This window comes from Phoca vitulina, unplaced genomic scaffold (genome assembly GCF_004348235.1).
Source record: "Phoca vitulina isolate PV1807 unplaced genomic scaffold, GSC_HSeal_1.0 scaffold109, whole genome shotgun sequence".
NCBI classification, from domain to species: domain Eukaryota; kingdom Metazoa; phylum Chordata; class Mammalia; order Carnivora; family Phocidae; genus Phoca; species Phoca vitulina.
In genome coordinates, this window is record NW_022589812.1 from 1,518,630 (window position 1) to 1,539,421 (window position 20,792).

The following is a 20,792-nucleotide window of genomic DNA, read 5'->3' on the forward strand; positions in this document are numbered from 1 at the left end:
TCCTGCAGCTGATGGTGATGATGGTGGTGGTGACAGTAATGATAACAAGGTAACAACAGTGACAAGTTATTGAGCACTTACTGCGCCAACCCCATTGCTATCCTGGTTAATCCTCAGAACAGCCTCTGAGTTATCTACCATTCCAGGTGAGGAATGTTACGGACAAGAAACAGAAGCCCAGAGGTCTTACAGCTAATATGCGGTTAGGCTGAGATTCAACTCCAAGGCTGACTGACTCCCAGATTCACGCTCTAACTGACCATATGGGTGAGCTGGTCTAAAAAAGTTTCCTTTTTCCTGGAAGGGAGGGATGGGGGTGGGTTTTCCATCTCCCCTGCTCTGGGGTGGTTTCCATCAGAGCAGAGAGAATCTGTAAAGGCAAATTCACTCTTTATGATTTACAGTCCTGTCTTCTGGTTTCTTTTTAAAATTTGCAAATTGGTTTTACCGCTGGGGCTCTGCAAACCCAAGTTTGCAAAAGTGAAATGAATGCATACGCCTCTCAGGTCTTGGTGCCTATATCCTGCCCTGGCCAACCGGAAATGCCAGTTTGGCTGGGGTGTGGAAACAATTCCGATGTACACTGTTGCTTGGGCAGAGTGGAGCCCAGTGGGTTGTGGATGGGCCGGGAGCCCTCTGCTGGGAGGCGAGAGCTCCTGCAAGTACAGCCTTCCTTGGGTCCTAAGTTCTATCTAGGTAGAGCTCATTGTCTGACTGCCATATGGTATTCAGTGAACTTCATTAGGTTGTCTCATAAAACAGAGGCAGTTATGTGGTTTACAGCACCTGTGGCCTAGGCAGCTTGTTTTTTAAACATCTCTGTACCTCTGTTTCCTCATCTGCTGAATGGGGATACTAATTGATCCCACACCTTAAGATGATCCTACATAGTAAGACAGGGTGTGCAAAGCTCTGGCACAGAAGTGCCCCCAAACCATTAACCATTATGATGGCATAGGTGGAGAACCCTTGATCTTGCCCTGACCAGGTTCTCTCTGTGAAGGGAGGGTCTTAATGGAAATGTCAGGATCCTCTGCAGATATTCTGGTTCTTGGGGAAAGAGAGACAAGGGTGACTAACACCAAGTCATCCAACACAAGCCTGGGCCTATTGTGTGGCTCTCATGTGGGTTTTGGGGTAAGCAAATGGGACCCAGGGTCATATTAGAAGAGGGAATGACTCTCTGAATGTCTACCTGATGTGTAGATGTGTTAATGGCTAACAGACCTAGAATCAATGTTTGCCTGCATCTTTAGTAGATAACCTCACATTCCCTCTTCTAAGCAGCCAGTGTGAGTCAGGGGAGGGGCTGGTGGACGGGAAAGTGAGACTGTAGGGATTGGAAATTAGCTCTCAGCACAGGGAGCTGGAGTATGCCTTTCTTTAGACATTGTTTCTCAATGGGGGGCATTTGGCCATATCTGGAGACATTTCTGATTGTCACAACTAGAGTGCTACTGACATCTAATGGGTAGAGGTCAGGGATGCCACTAAACATTCTATAATGCATCACACAAGAAAGAATTATCCATCCGGCCAAAGTGTTAATAGCTCTGAGGATGAGAAACCCTACTTTAGACCAAGCTCTAGATCAAGCTTGGAAGAATATTCTGAGAATAATCCTCTCCCCATCCCATAGGGCCATTATAGTGTATAGAGATGCTCGCAGATGATGGGAGCTTTAGGATGGTAACCAATCCCTTCTAGTTCCTCAAGCGCCAGCCAACAAATTCCTCTGATCATCGTAATGGCCAGTAAGGCCCTAAAGGACTGTACCTCCTTTTGGATCTTATCTCCCACTTCTCTTCAGCACCTCAGCTTTAGCCATCCTGGCACATTCCCACCCCAGGGCCTTTGCACTTGCTCTTCCCTTTGCCTGAAATGCTCTCCTCCCAGCTATCTGCATAGGTTGCTGCCTTCCTGCCCTCAGGTCCTTGCTGAATTGTCACCTTCCCAGACAACCCTATATAAATTTGCAGCCCCACTTCCACTAACTCTTTGCTCTCTCTGTTGCTCTTCTTTGTTTTTCTCCATAGTGCTTTTAACCCGAAGACATACTACATTCTTTACTTATTTGTTTACCTCAATCTCCCCTCTTTAGGACGTAAGTTCTGTGAAGCAAGGATGTCCATCTGTTTTGTGCCTAGAAGTCTATCTGACACATAAGAGGTATTCAATAAATATTGAGTGAATGAATGAATAAATGATGAATAAATAAATAACTATTCCAGTTATCAGCACAGTCTTGTAAGATGGATTAAATACCAGTCTTGGTGTCAGACCTGGTCTAAAATTCAGCAAATTTTCCAACCTTTCTGAGAAGTCTTTGCCTCATATGTAAGATGGGGACAGTGAGACCAAGTACAGTGCCTGGAATACAGATGCTCAATAAATGGCCACCACCATCATCATCTTCATCACCATCCTCATCCATATCACCATCTTCATCATCACCATGATCATCATGTAACCTGCTCCCTGGACTCTTGCTGTCTCTTCTTTAGGGTACTTCTTAAATGACCCTAGAGACAGCTTCTGATATACCTCATTTTGATTTCTCCCACTAAAGGTAGCTTACTCTTTTCTGCTTGCCTCATTCATGCAGAACATTATGGGCCAAAAGAAAGCTCATTCCATTCCGTCATTCATTCAACATCTCATGCATGCCTACCAAGCACAATGCCAGATGTTAGTAATCAAGAGGTGAATGAGATTTGGCCCCTGTCCCCCATGAAGCCCACAAGTTAGAAAGCAGTTTCAATACAGTGTGAGAAGTGCTATGAAAGGGAGGGTACAGAGGGTTGCGTCATCATGGAAAGGCCTGCTAGCTACTGTAGGTGGGAGTAAGGGTGGACACAGCCTCCTGACAAGGTGGCTTCATGAGCTTAAACCTCACAATCGAGGCAAGGAAATGGAGGAGGACACAATGGTCAGAGGGAATTGTAAGTGCAAAGGCCCTGGGGCTTGAGCCAGTGTGACCTATCCAGCAACTACAAATTACTCAGAAGCTAAAGCATAGCTCTCAAGTGAAGTGGGGAAGCTGGCTGAGGCTAGTCCAAGCAGAGGACACTGTAGCCATGTTAAGGAGTTTGGGGTCTTAGAGAATCACTGAGGGTTTTTAATCAGGAAGTGACCCAATCAGACTTGCATTTTAGGAAAAAAATATCTGGGGCGCCTGGGTGGCTCAGTCGGTTAGGCAGCTGCCTTCGACTCAGGTCATGATCCTGGGGTCCTGGGATTGAGCCCTGCGTCGGGCTCCCTGCTCTGCGGAGAGCCTGCTTCTCCCTCTCCCACTCCCTCTGCCTGCCACTCTGCCTATCTGTGCCCTCTATCTCTCTGTCAAATAAATAAAAAAAAAAGAAAAAATATCTCTGGGTGTGCTGTAAGGACAGCACTGGAGGGGGTGGGCAGATGCTCTAGGAGGCTGCTGCCGTGTTTCAGGTGGGGGCACTGGCTGGAATGAAGGCAGTGGCGAGGGGGTGGGAAGACTGAAGATTGCAGAGGGCTTTAGGAGGTGGTTTAAACAAGGACCTGGTGATAGGTTACATGGGACAATAGAGAGGAGTCAAGAATGACCTTGAGATTTCTGATTTTGACATTGGGTAGAGAGAGGAGCTGTTGGTTAAGGCAGGGCATGAGAAAAAGCAAGTTGTAGGGAGCAAATAAAAAATGCTGAGTTCTGTTTTGAACACATGTGGCATTGGAGACACGTGAGGAACATGCAAGAGGAAAGGTCCCATCGACCATTGACTCTTGAGCCTGGAGTCCTCAGAGAGCTAAGAAAGTGGGCAGCAGCTAAGGACTTGAGAGTTACTATACAGTGTGTTCCTGGGACAATATTGGAAAAATCCTTTTTGTAAAGAGCCTATTTATTCCTAGAAAAAAGAAAACATTTAAAATGCTTTCCCCAAGTGATTAGTTTTTCCAAAGGTCACTTTAGAAGGCCTGCCAGTTTTTGAGAACTCATTTTGATTTAAACACGTATTGGAAGGAATCAGATATTCAAATGTAATGAGCCTGAGTGTCTCTTTTAGATAACAAAATCTCTGCTGGTGTTTACTGCTTTGAAATACCATCAAGTGGGAATGCTTTAAGTTTCAAGTATTCAAATTCGTTGTCATTTAATGTCATTAAAGAATGTAAAATTGGGGGCGCCTGGGTGGCTCAGTTGGTTAAGCGACTGCCTTCGGCTCAGGTCATGATCCTGGAGTCCCTGGATCGAGTCCCGCATCGGGCTCCCTGCTGGGTGGGGAGTCTGCTTCTCCCTCTGACCCTCCTCCCTCTCATATGCTCTCTCTCATTCTCTCTCTCTCTAAAAAAAAAAAAAAAAAAAAAAAGAATGTAAAATTGGTTGGCTCTCTATGTAGCCCCAGATTCAGCGTCAATCCCCAAGTTATGTCAGTTAAAGCCCTAAAGAGCCATGGACTCCCCCTTCTGCCCTGATTAAAACAGTCACTGGGCAGAGATTTGCATTCTCATGCAAACAGGACAGGTTCCTCTGCCTTGTCCACCTGCTGTGCCATTTTTGGAAGGGTAAATGTGTGTTGAGATGTACCTTGTGCCATGCAAAGCGTGTGGCTCTAGTTCCTTCAACATCGAGGGTCCAGGATCAGAGATTAGGACCGCAGCAAAAAAAAGAAGACGGATGTCTTCTTCTTGGATGTCTGACCTGTGCTAACCATTAGCTTACAGTTCTACAGCAGGTAGAGTAGAGCTGCAGGGTTCTCAGTTCTTCCCTGAAGGGGAGACCATGAAACAGATGTGTAAGTGGTGGCCCACGTCCTGGGGTGGATGAGGGATGTGGGGAATCGGCTGGAGGAGTCAATCAGCAAAGCAGAAGTGCCTGCCCTGGTCACAGGCTTGTATTAAGAAAATGGCCCAAACCAGATCACCCCTATAAGGTCTTGTTCCATAGGCTTGAAGTAAAATCCAGCATGCGCCCTGGCACAATGAAAGAAACCATTAACAGCCTGGGCTAGATGGAGGTCAGAAGCTTGGAACTATTTTGATGGAATTTTATGCATCAGGCATGTTCTATGTTGGATGGAAGCAAAAATGACCCAATCAGATTTTCCCTTCTGGGAACCATCAAGGTTAAGGGCACAAAAAGAATGTTTTTGTTCCACGTTGCTATGAAGAGGCTGCACAAGCCAGCTGAGGAGGCTCTGGGACCCAGGGCAACCGAGCTGCTGAGGCGGTCACATACCCAAACTCCCCCACTGAAGTGACACCACTCAGAGAGACTGCACTAAGAAGAGACTAGGAGACCTGAATTTCAGACGGGGGACACAGACTCAAATGCTACAGGGGCGAGGCAGGGTGTGACTGTGGGGGTTGGCTGGGTAGGGATGTGGCAAACTGACAGGCATGTTTTCTGATCAAAAGAAAAAATCATTACTCAGCTCCAGCTGCTTGTCACATTGCAAGAATGTGGGCCCGTGCCTCTAGATCTTCTGTTTCTTCAAGAGCAGATGTAAATTCAATTTTAATTGTGAAATGTCTCAATTTTTAAAACAGTGCGCGGCCCAAACATAACCCCCCTGCTGGCTGTCTTCAGTCCATGGGCTGCCTGTTACATCCTTGATTTCAGGGTTATGGGAAAGAAGAGGAGCCATAAAGACCTGAGAAGTGAGCCAGAGAGATCAAAGGGAACCAGAAGAGAATGGGCTCATGGGCACCAAAGGGCAAAGGGTCTCAGGTTGGGGCTGCAAAGAGGTCAAGGAAGGTGAGGACTGACAAGTGCCTATTGGATTTGGGAACCAGGTGTCCTTGGAACGTTAACCTGAGCAAACAGTCCATAAAGTCAGCCTCATGCAGGAAATCGTTGTTGACATTGCTGCCCAGAAGAGAAGCCTATTCCTGGTGGTTTAGTGTCTGGAAGAGCTTACACAGCCCAGCCGCCTCTCAGCCAGCCCAGCTTCAGGTTGTGTTTGAATCAAAGGCCGTGTCAAGGTTCCTTTAAGGTGCGGTGTGATTAAGGCAGAAAATGCCATGTGTTCCCCAAACCCTGCTTCTTTTTCCTTTTCATTCACACTGCCGGACTGAGTTTCCCAGCCTCCCCTGCAGAGCTGCGGCCCATGGAACATGGGCACAAATTACACATACTCCTCACCCTGTAATGTCCGTGTGAATCCCCTGGGACTCCGACTCAGGAGGTCTAGAATGGGGCCTGGTATTTTGCAATTCTGATGAGCTCCTATGTGATGCTGGCACTGCGGGTCCACAGGCAGCACTTGAAGGAGCACCGATGTGCACCATTTCCAGGGCTGGCCTGGCCCAGAAGCATGTCCTCTGTCTCTCAATCCATTTGCTGGCTGGAAGCAGAGGACTCAGTGGAGTACTCTAGGCCCTAAGTGATGCTTGAGGCACTGGATGGAAGCAGCCTGGCTGACTGAATGACTCTATGGAGCAAAGCTCCTCTGCAGACCTGCCTGGGACTAAGATTTAAGAAGTCAACCTTTACAAATCTAGATTTGGGAGTTGGCATAGCAGTTAGCTTTCCCTAACACAGTGATCTTTAAAATATCTAATCAAAATGAGAACAATGAGGGGCGCCCAGGTGGCTTAGTTGGTTAAGTGTCCAATTCTTGATTTCAGCTCAGGTCATGATCTCAGGGTCCTGAGACTGAGCCCTGCCTTGGGCCCCACGCTGTGCATGGAGTCTGCTTAAGATTCTCTCTCTGTCTCCTTCTGCCCCTCCGCCTGCTTGCACGTATTCTGTCTACATATATATTTTTTTAAAAATCAGAACAACAAAAGAGTTTGGGTACAAAAGTAGGCAACCAGTTTTAGAATTTATTTCATTAAAGGACTTCATTCATCTACCATTAAAAACTGAGCTACAGTATGCAAAGAACTAACAAGATATTTGGCCCATTTAAGTTAGCCTGCAACCTTGGGTCTTGTGGCAAATACTGGGAATCAACCATTCCTGGACCATAGCGATAGAAACCTAAAACATTCTCCGTTTCAGACTCCTCAGGTTGGGAACAGCCACGGCCCAGTTCTAGCCAATAAGGTATAACAAAAGTCACTGGTGGAGCTTCTGGAAAAGTTCCGATTTTTTTTTTTCCAAGGGACATACTTAGCTGATATGTATTTTGTCCTTTTGCTATTTGCTTGTCCCTCTTTTCCCCTAGCAAAATGCACAATACATCACAAGAGGTACCTCAGCCATCTTATGAGCACAAGCTACAACGTGTCAGGGGTGATGCAAGAAGATAGATGGAGCCTGCATCCTTAACACCATGAAGCTGCTAGGACAGCCATTGACTGCCTGTCCCTGGTCTGCATTTAAGTCGTCATTAGCAGATTCTTTATTCCTTGAAGCTGAACCCAGTCCTAACTGACAGAAAGTTGATGACCTGTTTTGTGCCCCAGGGCCACGGGAGGATGAGTACTCATTTACTGAACATCTTCCCTGTGTCGGATCCTTCATAGATACCCTCAGTCAATCCCTACAATGACTCCACCACTTCTGTTATTCCCACTCCACAGATGAAGCTGAGACACAAAGAAATGTACCCAAGGCCACCTATCTAGGTCATGGCAGTATTGGGTTTCACACTCAGGCTGGCCTGGCTCCCAAACTTGTATACTTTACTCCAAACCTTGATGTCACTTACAGACAAAAGTGTGTGGGTGATTCAAGTTAAAAAACAAATAAACAAACAAAAAAACCCACAAAAAAACACTTTAGGATTTACCAGTGCTTGGCATGTGGTCTTTGATAATTATTGATGTCAGCAATAATAGATTTCAGAGTGCTCACTCCACTGCTCTGGCTGCAGATTGTCCATCACTGGGCACCACTGGGGGGCCAAATAACAAAGATTTCTCTCACTTCAAGCCAAACTTCAAGCTTCAAGATGCATTTGCATTGACCTGGAGACCCATGTGCATTCCAGGATGCAAGGATGCAGGAGCCAAGACCAAGGAGGCTGCCCAACTGGTTTGTAGCCAAAACCACCCTTTCTGAGGACAAGTCCAAGCTGTCACTTCTCCGTGGGGCACCCAATGTATACCGTTTTAGACTCTTCTAATGGCATGAATATCATTTTAAAGAGTTTCTCCTGCTTTGTGACAGTCCTGACTTCTGACAAAGTCTTTGAGAGCAGAAACCAAGACCCCTTTTCTCTGGGGCTCCCAAAGAGCCCACCCAAGGCCTGGCACTGAGTAAGCTGAGTAAAAGTGGGGTGAATTAGAATGCAGTAATAACAGTTTCTGCCCAATGAATGCTCACTAGGCACTAATGACTGCATGTTTGAGCCCATTTTCATCACCACAACAACCAGCAAGGGAAAAATCATTAACGCTTCTGTGCAGAGGAGGAATCTCAAAATGATGATAAAAAGAATGACAGCCAATATATTCTTAAGCTCTTACTATGCACCAGGCACTGTGCTAAGCACCCTAGGAATTATATCATATTATTAAATTCCCCATTTTACAGCCAAGTAAAGAGAGGCTCAGAGCGATCAAGGTCACCTGCTCAAGGTCACCTCGCCAATAAGTGGCAGAGCCCAGCATTTGAGCCTAGGACCGTGAACCTCTCATCCCAGTACATGCACTGGTCAGACTGGAGAGAAAAGGAAGCCTGTGAAGGGTCAGTGTTTGAGGAAGGCAAACTGACAGACGGGAGAAAAGGCTACACCAGAGCATCAGCCAAGAAGAGGGGAGGAGAGGCTGCCTGGAAATGGGCAGCACCCACCCTGCACTGCCCGGCCCAGCTCTGGAACCTCAGGCACTGCCTGGCCTCCAGGAACCTGGGTGCTAGTCAGGCCAGGTACAACCTGGAAGCAGGCCTTGGGGACTGACACAGATCCAGACACTCCCCAGGAGAGGCTCTGAAGGCTTCTGGAATCCAGTGTTCATATCTGCTTTCTGCACCCTTGCAATCCTTGCAGGTGGGAAGTGGTGTAGCACAGGGTCTGCGGTCCCCACTTGTGAGCTGTGTGACTTCGGGCAAATCGCTTGGCCTCTTTGAGCTTCTGTCTCCTCAGCTATAAAATAGGGAGACAAATGGTGCCACCACACTGGCTTGTTGTGAGGATTAACTGACTTAACATGTAGTGGGGCACTCAGGACAATGCCCAGCACACAGTAAGTGCTGACTATGTGAAAGCTGACGTGAAAATCCCTCCTACCCTGCCCCAAGGCACAGCTCTGTGCCCAGGGCCTAAGGAAAAGAAGAAATGTCTACTGATGCAAAGAACAACAGTCCAAAGAACAAAAGTGGACAGGCAGAGTTCAGATGAAGGTGATGGTCTGCAAATTTTTGCTTAAGAGCTTGCCCATAACTGCCACCATTTATTGTTCTCTGGTTGCATTCCAGCTACTTGACATATTACCTCATTTCATCTTTACAACAGCCCAGTATGGTCATGATGCTCATGCCCATTTTACAGAGGGGAAAGTTGAGTTTCAGAATATAAAGATACCTAAGAGTAAAGCTTGACTTTTTACCTTCAGTGGGACTGAGGAGCAACATATAAATCAAGACTAAAGTGGCAACATCATATCTTGCAAATTGCTTAACCTCCCTGGACCTCAGTATTCTCATCCAGAAATTGGGAATGAGAGTATATACATACTATTTTAAAATATGTTAATAATATGTGTTCTTGTGTGTTTAGCAATATATAAAATTCCCCTGGCTGCCAGGAGCAAGGAGGCAGATCTCACCCCACCCATCGCCCACCACCCAGGAGTGGGGGACACTCACGAAAAAGCACCATGAGGAAGCGGGTCTGGTTCAGCATCTGGGTCAGGCCAGCAGGTGTTAGCACTAGCAGGTTGCCTTCCTCCACGATATGCAAGGGCTGGGATATGTTGATGCTGTCTTCTTTGACGTCCTCTGGCAAGCCCTGGACAGTGGAGACGCAAGAGGCCGCTAGCAGCAGGGACATCCATAGCAGCTTCATGGCTGTCCTTTAGGGGCACAAAGAGGAACAGGAGCCCTTATCAGTGCAGGTGGCAGGTGCCACGTCATCACTCCCTGCCCAGCCAGTTTATGTATGGAGAACATGGCCTGAGCATGGCCCACTGCCTCCCTAGTGGTGCTCACAGCTTGGCAGTGGCACTGGAAGAGAGGCAAAGTATTAGCTTAACTTCAGCCCCTGTGTAAATTGCACAGGAATAGCTCAGAACAGCAGGGCCCCAATCAGAGCAGCAAGAATCCAAATTGCACTCCAGCCACTTGAGCCCACTGGCTCCCCCAGACAATAGGGAGACTTTTGCAGAGATGAGTCCCACTCCAGAGTCCTAGGGTGAGCCTCTGAGCCTCAGAGATAACTGGTCCAATTCCCTATCACAGCCTCTGCTTCATGCTCCTGCAGCTCCTACTTGAATGCCCCTTTATGATGGGAAGCTTACTACCTCATTTCCCATTAATGTACCCCATTTGCTATTTGAACAGATTTTCTCAACTGTAAATATTTCTTTTAAAAGTCATAACAAAAAGTGACATAAAAAGTCACACTTGTAAAAATCCCAAACAGTACAATAAAAATGTTAAGTAGAAAATAAAATCTCTCTCATAATCCCACCTCTGAGAAAGCTACTATTAACAGTTTGGAATGAATTCCTATACATGTTGAAAATTCCTATATAAATGCACATTTGAATGTACAATTTTAAACACAAATGGAGTCAGCTAATGCATATTGTTCAGCATTCTGATTTTCTTAATAATATGAAATATATCCTATATATATGAAATATACCCTGTATATATCCTATAAAAGTATAAAAGTACATTTTAGATCTATGACATGATTTCCTTTCCTAATTCTTTCCCTTTATTTTATTTATTTATTTATTTATTTATTTATTTATTTTGCAATTTTTAACTGTTAGAATGGTCTGGGTCAGAAGCGTCCTTTCTGACTTTCCCTCATTATGTCTTCCCTAACAATTTAGAGCATGGACTCACCTTCTCAGATCTTCGCAAGTATTCCTCAAGCATAGAGCTGTTTCTCTGTGTGGCACAGACTATATGAGTGTCTTAAATAAGAAGACCTATAGCAGTATATTCTAGGTAACGCCTTCATATTAAATTTATAAGGATCTCAACTTCTTCATTGACTGCTGGCATTTATGGTAGGAAAATGAACAAGTGGCGTGAATAAATACGTGAATGAATGAATGAATACTTGATATTTGCCTGGGAAGTATGTTTGTCAAACTATCTGAAGGTTTTTAAAAAATAGATCTAATGTAATTTTTTGGCCTAAAATGTAGAGAATCGTGACCAATTCTAGCACTAAATTTTATAAGTACCTATAGCTTAATGTGCTTGTCATGTGCCAGGCACTGTTCTAGCGCTTTTCCATACTGTTGTATCTCTTACGACAACCCTATGAGGTAGGGATAGTACTATTGTAATCCTCATTTAATGAGTGTAGTAAGGCACAGAGAGGTTAAGTAATTTGCCCAAGGCCACACAGCTAGTAGGTGTAAAGGCCATATTTATTTATTTACTATTATTTTTAAAATTCTTTATTGAAATTCAATTTAGTTAACATATACTGCATTATTAATTTCAGGGGTAGAATTTAGTGATTTATCGGTTTGCATATAACACCCAGTGCTCATTCCATCAAGTGCCCTCCTTAATGCCCATCACCCAGTTACCCCCCACCCACCTCCTCTCCGGCAACCCTCAGTTTATTTCGTAGAGTTCAGTGTCTCCTATGGTTTGCCTCCCTCTCTGTTTTCATCTTATTTTATTTTTCCTTCCCTTCCCCTATGTTCATCTATTTTGTTTCTTAAATTCCACATATGAGTGAAATCATATGGTATCTGTCTTTCTCTGACTGGCTTATTTCACTCAGCATAATGCGCTCCAGTTCCATCCACCTTGTTGCAAATGGCAAGATTTCATTCTTTTTGGTGGCTGAGTAATATTCCATTATATATATATACCACATCTTCTTTATCCATTCATCTGTCAATGAACATCTGGGCTCTTTCCATATCTTGGCTATTGTGGACATTGCTGCTATAAACATTGGGGTGCAGTGCCCCTTGAGGCCCCTTTTAGGCAAACAGCCTTGAGCAATAGAGTGTAGACAGAGCCCGTAGTGACCCCCTGGCTGAATACAGACAGGCCCATTAGATGACCCATCTTAAAATATCCATAGGCCCTAACTAATCAATGGGCTACTTACAACCAGGCACCGTTACCAAACAAGGGGAAATTCCTTACATCGCCATACCTCATAGTTCCCCTTTTAAAACAGCCCCCACCCACCACCTCCTTGCAGACAGCCTCTTCGCTGCTGTCCTGCCTGCCACTCCCTTGTGGTGTATTCAGTAAACTTCGGTCTCTTTTGTTCTGCTTAGGGTGAGTCCTTTCAACCCCTGTGCCACCAGCTTCCACTCCATCGTTGCCCCACATTTGGGGGCAGATAGTCTAGCTATAGAACCATGCCCCTAACCACAATGATGTATTGCCTTTCTAGTGCCCCACTGCAAAATGGACGCAGTGAACAGGGGCACCCGGGTGGCACAGTCAGTTAAGCGTCTGACTCTTGGTTTCAGCTCAGGTCATGATCTCATGGGTTGTGAGATTGAGTCCCACGTGGGGCATCAAGCTCAGCATGGAGTCTGCTTGTCCCTCTCTCTCCCCCTCTGCCCCTCCCCTTCTACCCCTCCCCTCCCCCCGCCACGTGCATGCTCTCTAAAATAAATAAGTAAAATCTTTTTTTAAAAAATGGATGCTGTGAACAATATTTTGAGACCTTAATGGAAGCTCCCCACCCTGATACACTTTACCCTCCATCTTTCAATGGAGTCCTGCCTCAGGACGGGCAGGCTGAGACTGCAGCAGAGAACAGAATCAGATTTTTGATTTGGGGTTGTGAAATGGGCTTTTGAAACTCATAGCAGGGACCAGGCACTTGCAAGCCAGGGCTTCAATTGCAAAAATGGGTTGTGTTTTTTGTTTTTGTTTTTGTTTTGAAAGAAAGAGGTTCTGAGTCCCCCATGGTTTATGCTCTGAAGCATTTTTTTCAGGAACTGAGGACAAGAGACCAAATGCTGTAACAAAAGATGCTCCATTGCTCTTATTTTATTGTTTAGGAAATTCCAAGGTTTTGAGAGCTGTGAGCCAGGAACTATGGATAAAGACCAAATCTACATGAGAAATATATTTGGTCATCTGAATGCCCAAATATATATATTTCTAATGTTAAAACAGAAAATTTAAAAAAAAGCCCCAAATTGAATCATTTGAGTCCCTCCCCTCTCCAATGGCAAACAAGACTTAATTACAGTTTCAACCTATCCCAGGAATATGACCTTCCAAAAGTCAACCTGAAATTTCCTGTTCAGCAGTGGTAAGATAATCTGCTTGATGAAAAAAACCCCAAAAAACAAACAAACCCCTGCTTTTCCCTTCTCCCACAAAAGATGTCCTTGCCTGAAAAAATCCTTTCTTTTCTTTTACTAATAACATCTTCCCACATCCTCCTGCCTATAACCACCTTCCATTTTGTACAGCCCCTGGGGGCATCTCTCTACTGGCTGGATTGGATGCTGTCCAATTCATGAATTGCTTAATAAAGCCAACTAGATCTTCAAATTTACTAGGTTGAATTTTGTTGTTTAACACTTACAAATCACAGTATCACAGGGGCCCTACCCTGTTTCTCCTCTGCACTGAAACCCCAACTTCGACTCTTTGCTGACCATTTTAGACCCAATACCATGCTAGCCCACAATACTAAGTACAAATCACTATGTATTAAGCTAGTGTTTGAGCTTTACACTTACCATCTTGTTAACCATCACAGCATGTCTATGAGGTAGGTGATGTGGGAAGCAAAGGCAAAAGAAAAATGAAATCTCCTTACTACTTACAGCCCATTAACAAGTCCTTGAAACAGACAGAGTGACCTTCCTCTAGGAACTCAGCTGCCTTTGTGTTACTGTTTTGCTCAGGGCAAAAGGCAATCTTAGCCCGATCCCCAGGATCCTGTGAGTCTACTTTAACATACAAAAATTACTTTGGGAACTTCCTTTATCTCTGCCCCCCAAGATATATGTTGACAATCATCCTCCAAGCATATGACCCACTGATATACATCTGAAGGGTCTCATGACTAAGGTTTTACCAGACAGTAATAAATGACCTTTTCCTAACAATAGCTAGCCCCCTCAAGGTCCTGGAATCCTTGCTTCCAAAATTCTTTAGAGACTTAAGCTATCCCTAACCTCCTCCCAGCTTGAAAATATATAATTGACCACTCCTCATGACCCCAGTGCAGTTTTTTTTTGCCAATGGGTCCTGTCCCCATGCTTTAATAAAACCACCTTTTTGCACCAAAGACACCTCAAGAATTCCTTCTTGGCCGTTGGTTCCAAACCCAACATTTCCTACATCAGTAGGTATAATTATGATGCCCCGTTCATGAAGGTGGAGATTCCTACAAGACCACCCAGCAGGTAAATGAAGGAGCACATGGGCTCAGGTACCAATGTCTATGTTCTAAACCAGAGTTCCGCAAACTGGCCCGCTGCCTGTTGTTGTAAATACAGTGTTATTGGATCACAGCCACGCCCATTCTTTTGCTGTTGTATGGCTGCTTTTATTACAATGGCCAAGTTAAATAGTTGCAACAGAGACCATTTGTGGGCCAGCGATGCCAAAAATATTTATCACCTGGCCCTCTCCCAGAAAAGTTTGCAAACCTCAGGTCTAAGTCACCATACCACACTGCCCACGTGCCCACACACCTCACACTCACCCCTCAGATCTTGGACTCCTCAAATTTGTGAGTCCACTATTAGAGCTTAGCATCTCCATCTGTAGAATGGGTGAATAGTGCCTGCCTCCCAGGGTAGTTGCAAGGATATGATAAAAAACTTGTATTCCATTAGCACTTCTTATCCCGGGATACACGTTAAAATCCCACTGGGAGCTTTTTTAAACAGTACTGATGCCAGGCCTCAACCCAGACCAATTAATTCAGAATCACTCGGTGTGGCCCAGTTATCTGTATGTTTTAAAAGCTCCCCAAATGATCTTTTTCTTTTAACTTTCTATTTGAAAAAATTTGAATGTAAGCAAAAATAGAGAAAATGGTTAATGCTTCCCAACGTACCTGTTACTCAACTTGTGTTACTGTCACCACCAGTCTGTCTTACTCTTGTCACTCCCTGTCCTGGACTATTTTGAAGCCAGTCCCATGGATTACATTAGTTCATCCATAAATAATCCACTATGAATCACTGAAAGATAGGTGTTTTTTTTTTTTAATAAAACATAACCACCATACCATTGTCCTACTTAACAGAATGAACGACAACCTCTTATCAAATATCCAGACAGTATGAGAATTACCCTAGTTATCTCATAATTTAAGGTTTGTTTGAATTGGGATCCAAATGAGATCCATGCATTGTCATTGATAACCCCAGGTAATTCTGTCTTGCAGTCTGTAGGTTGAGAACCACACAGTCAAATGAAATCAATGCAGGCAAGTCATCTAGCCAGAATGGACAGTAAAACATTTAAGTGTCAGCCCGGCCAGCCACGGCTACTTTGGGCTCTCCCTCCCATTCTCCCCTCACAGGCCTTTGACAAGAATATTCCCACATACAAATGGCCAACAGACACATGAAAAGATGCTCAACATCACTCATAGTCAGGGAAATACAAATCAAAACCACAAGGAAATATCACCTCTCGCCTGTCAGAATGGCTAGAATCAAAAAGATAAGAAACAGCAGGTGTTGGTGAGGATGTGGAGCAAAAGGAACCCTTGTGAACTGTTGGTGGGAATGTGCACTGGTGCAGCCACTGTGGAAGACAATATGGAGGTTCCTCAAGAAGTTGAAACTGGAATTACCATGTGATCCAGTAACTCCACTACTGGGTATTTACCCAAAGAAAATGAAAACACTAATTTGAAAAGATAATGCAACCCTATGTTTACTGCAGCATTATTTATAATAGCCAAGATCTGGAAGCAGCCCAAATGTCCATCCATAAATGAATGGATAAAGAAGATGTGGTGTATATATACATATATATACACAATGGAATATTAGCCACAAAAAAGAATGAAATCTTGCCATTTGCGACAAAATGGATGGAGCTAGAGGGTATCATGCTAAGTGAAATAAGTCAGAAAAAGACAAATACCATAAGATTTCACTCATATGTACAATTTAAGAGACAAAACAAATGAATAAACAAAGAAAAAGAAAAGACAAACAAAAAAATAGACTCTTAAATACAGAGAACAAACAGATGGTTCCCAGAGGGGAGGTTGGTGGGGGGATGGGTGAAACAGGTGATGGGGATTAAGAGTACCCTTATGATGAGCACTGAATAATGTACAGAAATGTTGAATCATATTGTACACCAGAAACTAATATAATACTGTAGGTTAATTATACTTAAAATAATGTAAAAATAAAAAACTTACAAATACTTATAAAAAAACAAACAGGGATGGCTGGGTGGCTCAGTTGGTTAAGCGTCTGCCTTTGGCTCATGTCATGATCCCAGAGTCCTGGGATTGAGTCCCACAGTAGGCTCCTTGCTTGGTGGGGAGCCTGCTTCTCTCTCTGCTTGCCCCTCCCCCTGCTTGTGCTCTTTCTCTCTCTCAGTCTCTCTGACAAATAAATAAAAATCTTTAAACAAACAGAGTATTCTCAGGGGTTCCTGATCAATTCATGGAGATGGGGCAATGGGAGGGCCCTGAGGAGGTAGCAGGTTTCCTGCTAACCTGGGCAGGTTTGAGTACAAGCCTAGAAGGCTTCCAGTGCTTCAGGCCTCACAGGATGGAGACTTCTCCACCAGGTCCCCGCCTGGTGGAGAAATCCCTCCATGGTCAAATTCCTGTGGACCCTGGTGACAACTTCTATTCATTCACTCATTCACTTACTAATTCATTCATTCATATATATATAACAAGGTCAAATATATCCTGAGGTCTTAATAAATACATGCTAAGTACCATTCTAGGCACTGGGGATAGAGAAGTGAACAAAATAGACAATACCCCTTGTGTTCGCAGAGCTTACACCCTGCAAGAGGGGGAACATAGTGAATGAGATAAAGAAATAAGAATACATGACTATCTGTCAGATGCTGATGAGCACTAAGGACAAAAAGCCCATCAGGGAAGATTGAAATTGAGCATGTGAAAGGGGGCACGTTGACACTTTAAATAGGGCGACCATGAGAACTTCACTCAGAAGTTGCTGTTTGACTCATTAAAAGCAAGACAACAGGCCCCAAATGGAGTCACTTGTGGTGAGTCCCATGTCACCAAACTGAGACTTAACTTAGTTACAGTCTTCGGCTCTCCCAGAAATGGAATATTAAACCACTCAATCAGCAGTCACCTGATCAGCACTAGTTAGATCATCTGCCACCCCCTAAAGGAAGGCGACCTTGTAATTACCAACCAGACTTTTTGTCTAGTATAATTTCCTTGTTCCTGTTCCCTTTAGCCTATAAAAGTCTTTCGTTTTGTACAGCTCCTCAGAGCTCCTTTCCATCTCCTAGATGGGATGCTGCCTGATTCATGAATCACTGAACAAAGCCAATAAGGTCTTTAAAATTTATTTTGTTCAACAGACTGAAGGGAGCAAGGAAGTGAATTATATGCATTTCTGGGAAAAGAGTGCGAGGGGGCAGGTTCTCTCTCTCTCTCTCTCTCTCTCTCTCTCTCTCTGCCCCCCCCACCCCCTTTCCACACACAACCCCTTGCTCTCTCTGCTGAGACCCTCTCTGGCCACAGCTCAGCTCATCACAGGGCTCCCCCTCAAACTCTGGACCCCATTCTGATTCCAACCCCTGTCGCTGTGCCCTCAGCCCCACCCAGACCCCTGCCCCTGCCCCTGCCCAGGAACCCAGCCTCTCCCTGCACCCACCCCTCTGGCCTGATGACCCAGTGGCTCCTCTGTGTCCCTCTGAGGAAAGCTCAGCCCCAGCCACACACATTCCAAGCCTAGTTCCAGCAACTCTACCCCCCACCCCCACAAACGGAGGAGGGCCATGATAGGAAACTTTTGTGAGTAAGAATAAATAAGAGTAGCTAAGGCAGAAGGGCTTGCTACCACCTGCCACTGCTCTGAGCACAAAATGTCCCTGGTCTCCACCACCAACAGCCCTCTGTCCCGGCCACCATTGTGTCTGGTCCGGTCAGAACAGTGGCCTCCTCTCTGCTTATTCTTTTTGCCTTCCCCCAACCCATTCCTCACACAGAATTTAGAGATTTCCTTCTGAAACATAGCTTAGATCACATCACTCTCTTATGGAAGAGTCCAGGGGCCTGCCATCATATACAGTCCGCTGCAGCTCTGCACCCCATCATCCTCACCCTCTGACCTCAGCTCTCTGCTCTCCCTCCCACTCACAGCATGTCAGCCATGCTGGTTCCTTCCCTTTCCTCAGGCACACCCTGCCTGGGACCTTTGCTTCTGCTTGGAACACCCTTACCCTGATCTGCAGCCTTTTTTGGTCATTTAGGTCCCAGCAAAAACACCAGCTCCTCCGAGGAAGGGTCTTCCCAGGCCGCCCTGTCCCCCCACCGCCACCTCTGCCTCCAGCACTCTCGGCCACATCACCCCTGTTTGCTTCAAATCCTGTATTATTCTTTCTGAGTATCCAGTGTGTCTGTTTCTAAACTTCTTCATGTGAGTGTCTTTGTTCACAGCTGTTTCCCCACCCCCTAGAACAGTGCCTGGTCCAGATCTGGAGCTTAGTGAATGTTTTTGAATTTATGAATGAACAAAATGACCTAATTTAATTCTCACACAAACCCCACAGTCCATTTCAGTGATTCTCAACCATGACTGCACATTAGGATCTCTTCGGGAACCTCAAAAAAATACTGATGCTCAAGCCCAAACATTCTAGGTTCTGATTTCATTGGTCTGTATGGGGTGAGTCTGGGCACCTTTCTTTTTTAAAGCCCCTTAGGTAATACTAATGTGTAGCCATCTACACAGTAAACTACACTTAAATTTGTAACCACCTTGGCAGAAGGAAGGCGGCCTGGGCAGGGCCCGGTGGTCAGAATTGCCATTTTCACTCAAGCGCATACCTGTAGAAAGCCTAGTTACACTCAGGCCTGCTGGGGCCCAGCTAGGCAGCAAACTCCAGGGCACCTGAGGAGGGAGGTCAGGTCGTGGCCTGAAGAGCAGGCTCCTGGCTTCCCTTTGCGACAGAGAAGGAGCCACAGGCCGCTGGGTGTTATAAAGAAATCCAGAGGCAGAAATGAAGTCCCTCTTTCCTGGACACACTGGGGCTGCCACGGACTGAGCAGCAGTGTTCCAAGTTCTGGGGTTCTGGAGGACCAGGGTGGCCCTGGAGAAGAATGGCCATTGTTGGGTAAGAAGACCCTGCCCTGCCTGTGCTGAGAGGAGCGTGCCCAAGGACAGGGGTGGGGCTGGAGGTCACAGGGGGCATCAGGAACAAAACACACCCTGGGGTGCTGGGACTGGCACAGGAGGAGGGGCTCAGAACTTGGGGCCTAAACATTAGAATTGGAATCCCAGCTCCATCCCTAATCAGCTATGTGGCCTTGGACATGTCACTGACCCTTTCTGAGTCATTTTCTCACGTGTAAAATGGTTGAACTCACAGGGCTGTCGGAAGGGTTAGCCAAGCTGGCATGAGCCAAGTGAGCCACAGGGTACCTGGAGGGCAGAAAGCCGGCCCTCGTCCCACCTCCTAGCCTCTGTCCCACTCCCTGCTCCAGCCACACTGGCCTTCCTGTCGTTCCTCCAGTGTGACAGTCACACTCCCACCTCAGGGGCACTTGTGGTTTCCTCTGCTGACAGCTCTTCACCCAGCTGTATTCAGGTTTACTCTCTCAATCTCCTGCAAGTCTTTGCTCAAATATCACTTTCTCAGGCTGGGTCTTTCCGATCACTTTGCTTAAAACCATTAACTTCCCCAACCCACTCTCGGGTACTTTCTGTCTCTTTCTCGGCTTTATTTTTCTTCACAGGACCTTCTAAATTCCTTATAATTTACTTTGCCTGGCAGGTAACAGATGCTCCAGAATCTTTGTTGAATGACTAAATGGAAGGCAGTTATTGTTATTGTTAGCATCATCATCATTTTTGTCAGTCTGCAGCCCACCCCCCCCGCCCCGCCCCAGTTCTGTGCTGCCTGATTCTTACCAAATACTGATGGACAGCAGTGATGTTGAGACCAGGCTGCCTGAAGAGCAGGTCATCTGTCCATCCACCTCCCTGAGAGTAGAGATTGTATCTTTAGATCTGGCTGCAGATTTGCAGATGAGAATGGTTGCCTGGGACCCAGTAGAGAGGTCTGGGCACTGAGGGGAAATGGAATTTGAAGGCCAAAGAGATGATTCTCTGTGGCCACCCTTGGTGGGGAGGGAGAGGAGCTGCTGCCTCCATGGAAATGGGCCACCCTGGCCTGGCCAGGAAATGAGCCAGAGCCACAGGGGAACAAAACACAGCGGAGGACCAACACCCAGTGTGTTGCTAACTACTGCAGAGCGAGGCGGCTGATACGTAAGCATCCTCTCCGTGAGGCACCCATAGCCTCTCTTCCATCGGAAGGACTCTGAGCCACTTCTAAGGATAGGTAAGGAAGGTGCTCTGAAGAGTAAGTGAGCCTGGAGTTCCCACAGATCCTGGAGACGGAGAGCTTACACCAGCCTAGGTGTGATTCTGGGGAGAAAAAAACAAACAAACTTTGTACCTAGAATGCTGGAGGTCAGTTTTTACCTCCTACACATAGCAATGTCTGGCAGATAAAAACTGTTCACTAACTTTTAGTTCTCATTTACTCT

The 20,792-nt window shown here is 45.7% G+C and overlaps 1 protein-coding gene across 1 annotated transcript in view; it reads right to left on the bottom strand.

The window, feature by feature from the left end:
• The window catches only part of LOC116628012 (protein disulfide-isomerase-like protein of the testis), a 33,783-nt gene extending 23,860 nt beyond the window's left edge, over window positions 1-9,923 (bottom strand). Inside the window, exon 1 of the mRNA XM_032398038.1 lies at window positions 9,725-9,923. Coding sequence (XP_032253929.1) covers window positions 9,725-9,923 — 199 coding nt within the window. The remainder of the gene's footprint in view (window positions 1-9,724) is intronic.
• Window positions 9,924-20,792: the final 10,869 nt, after the last annotated feature.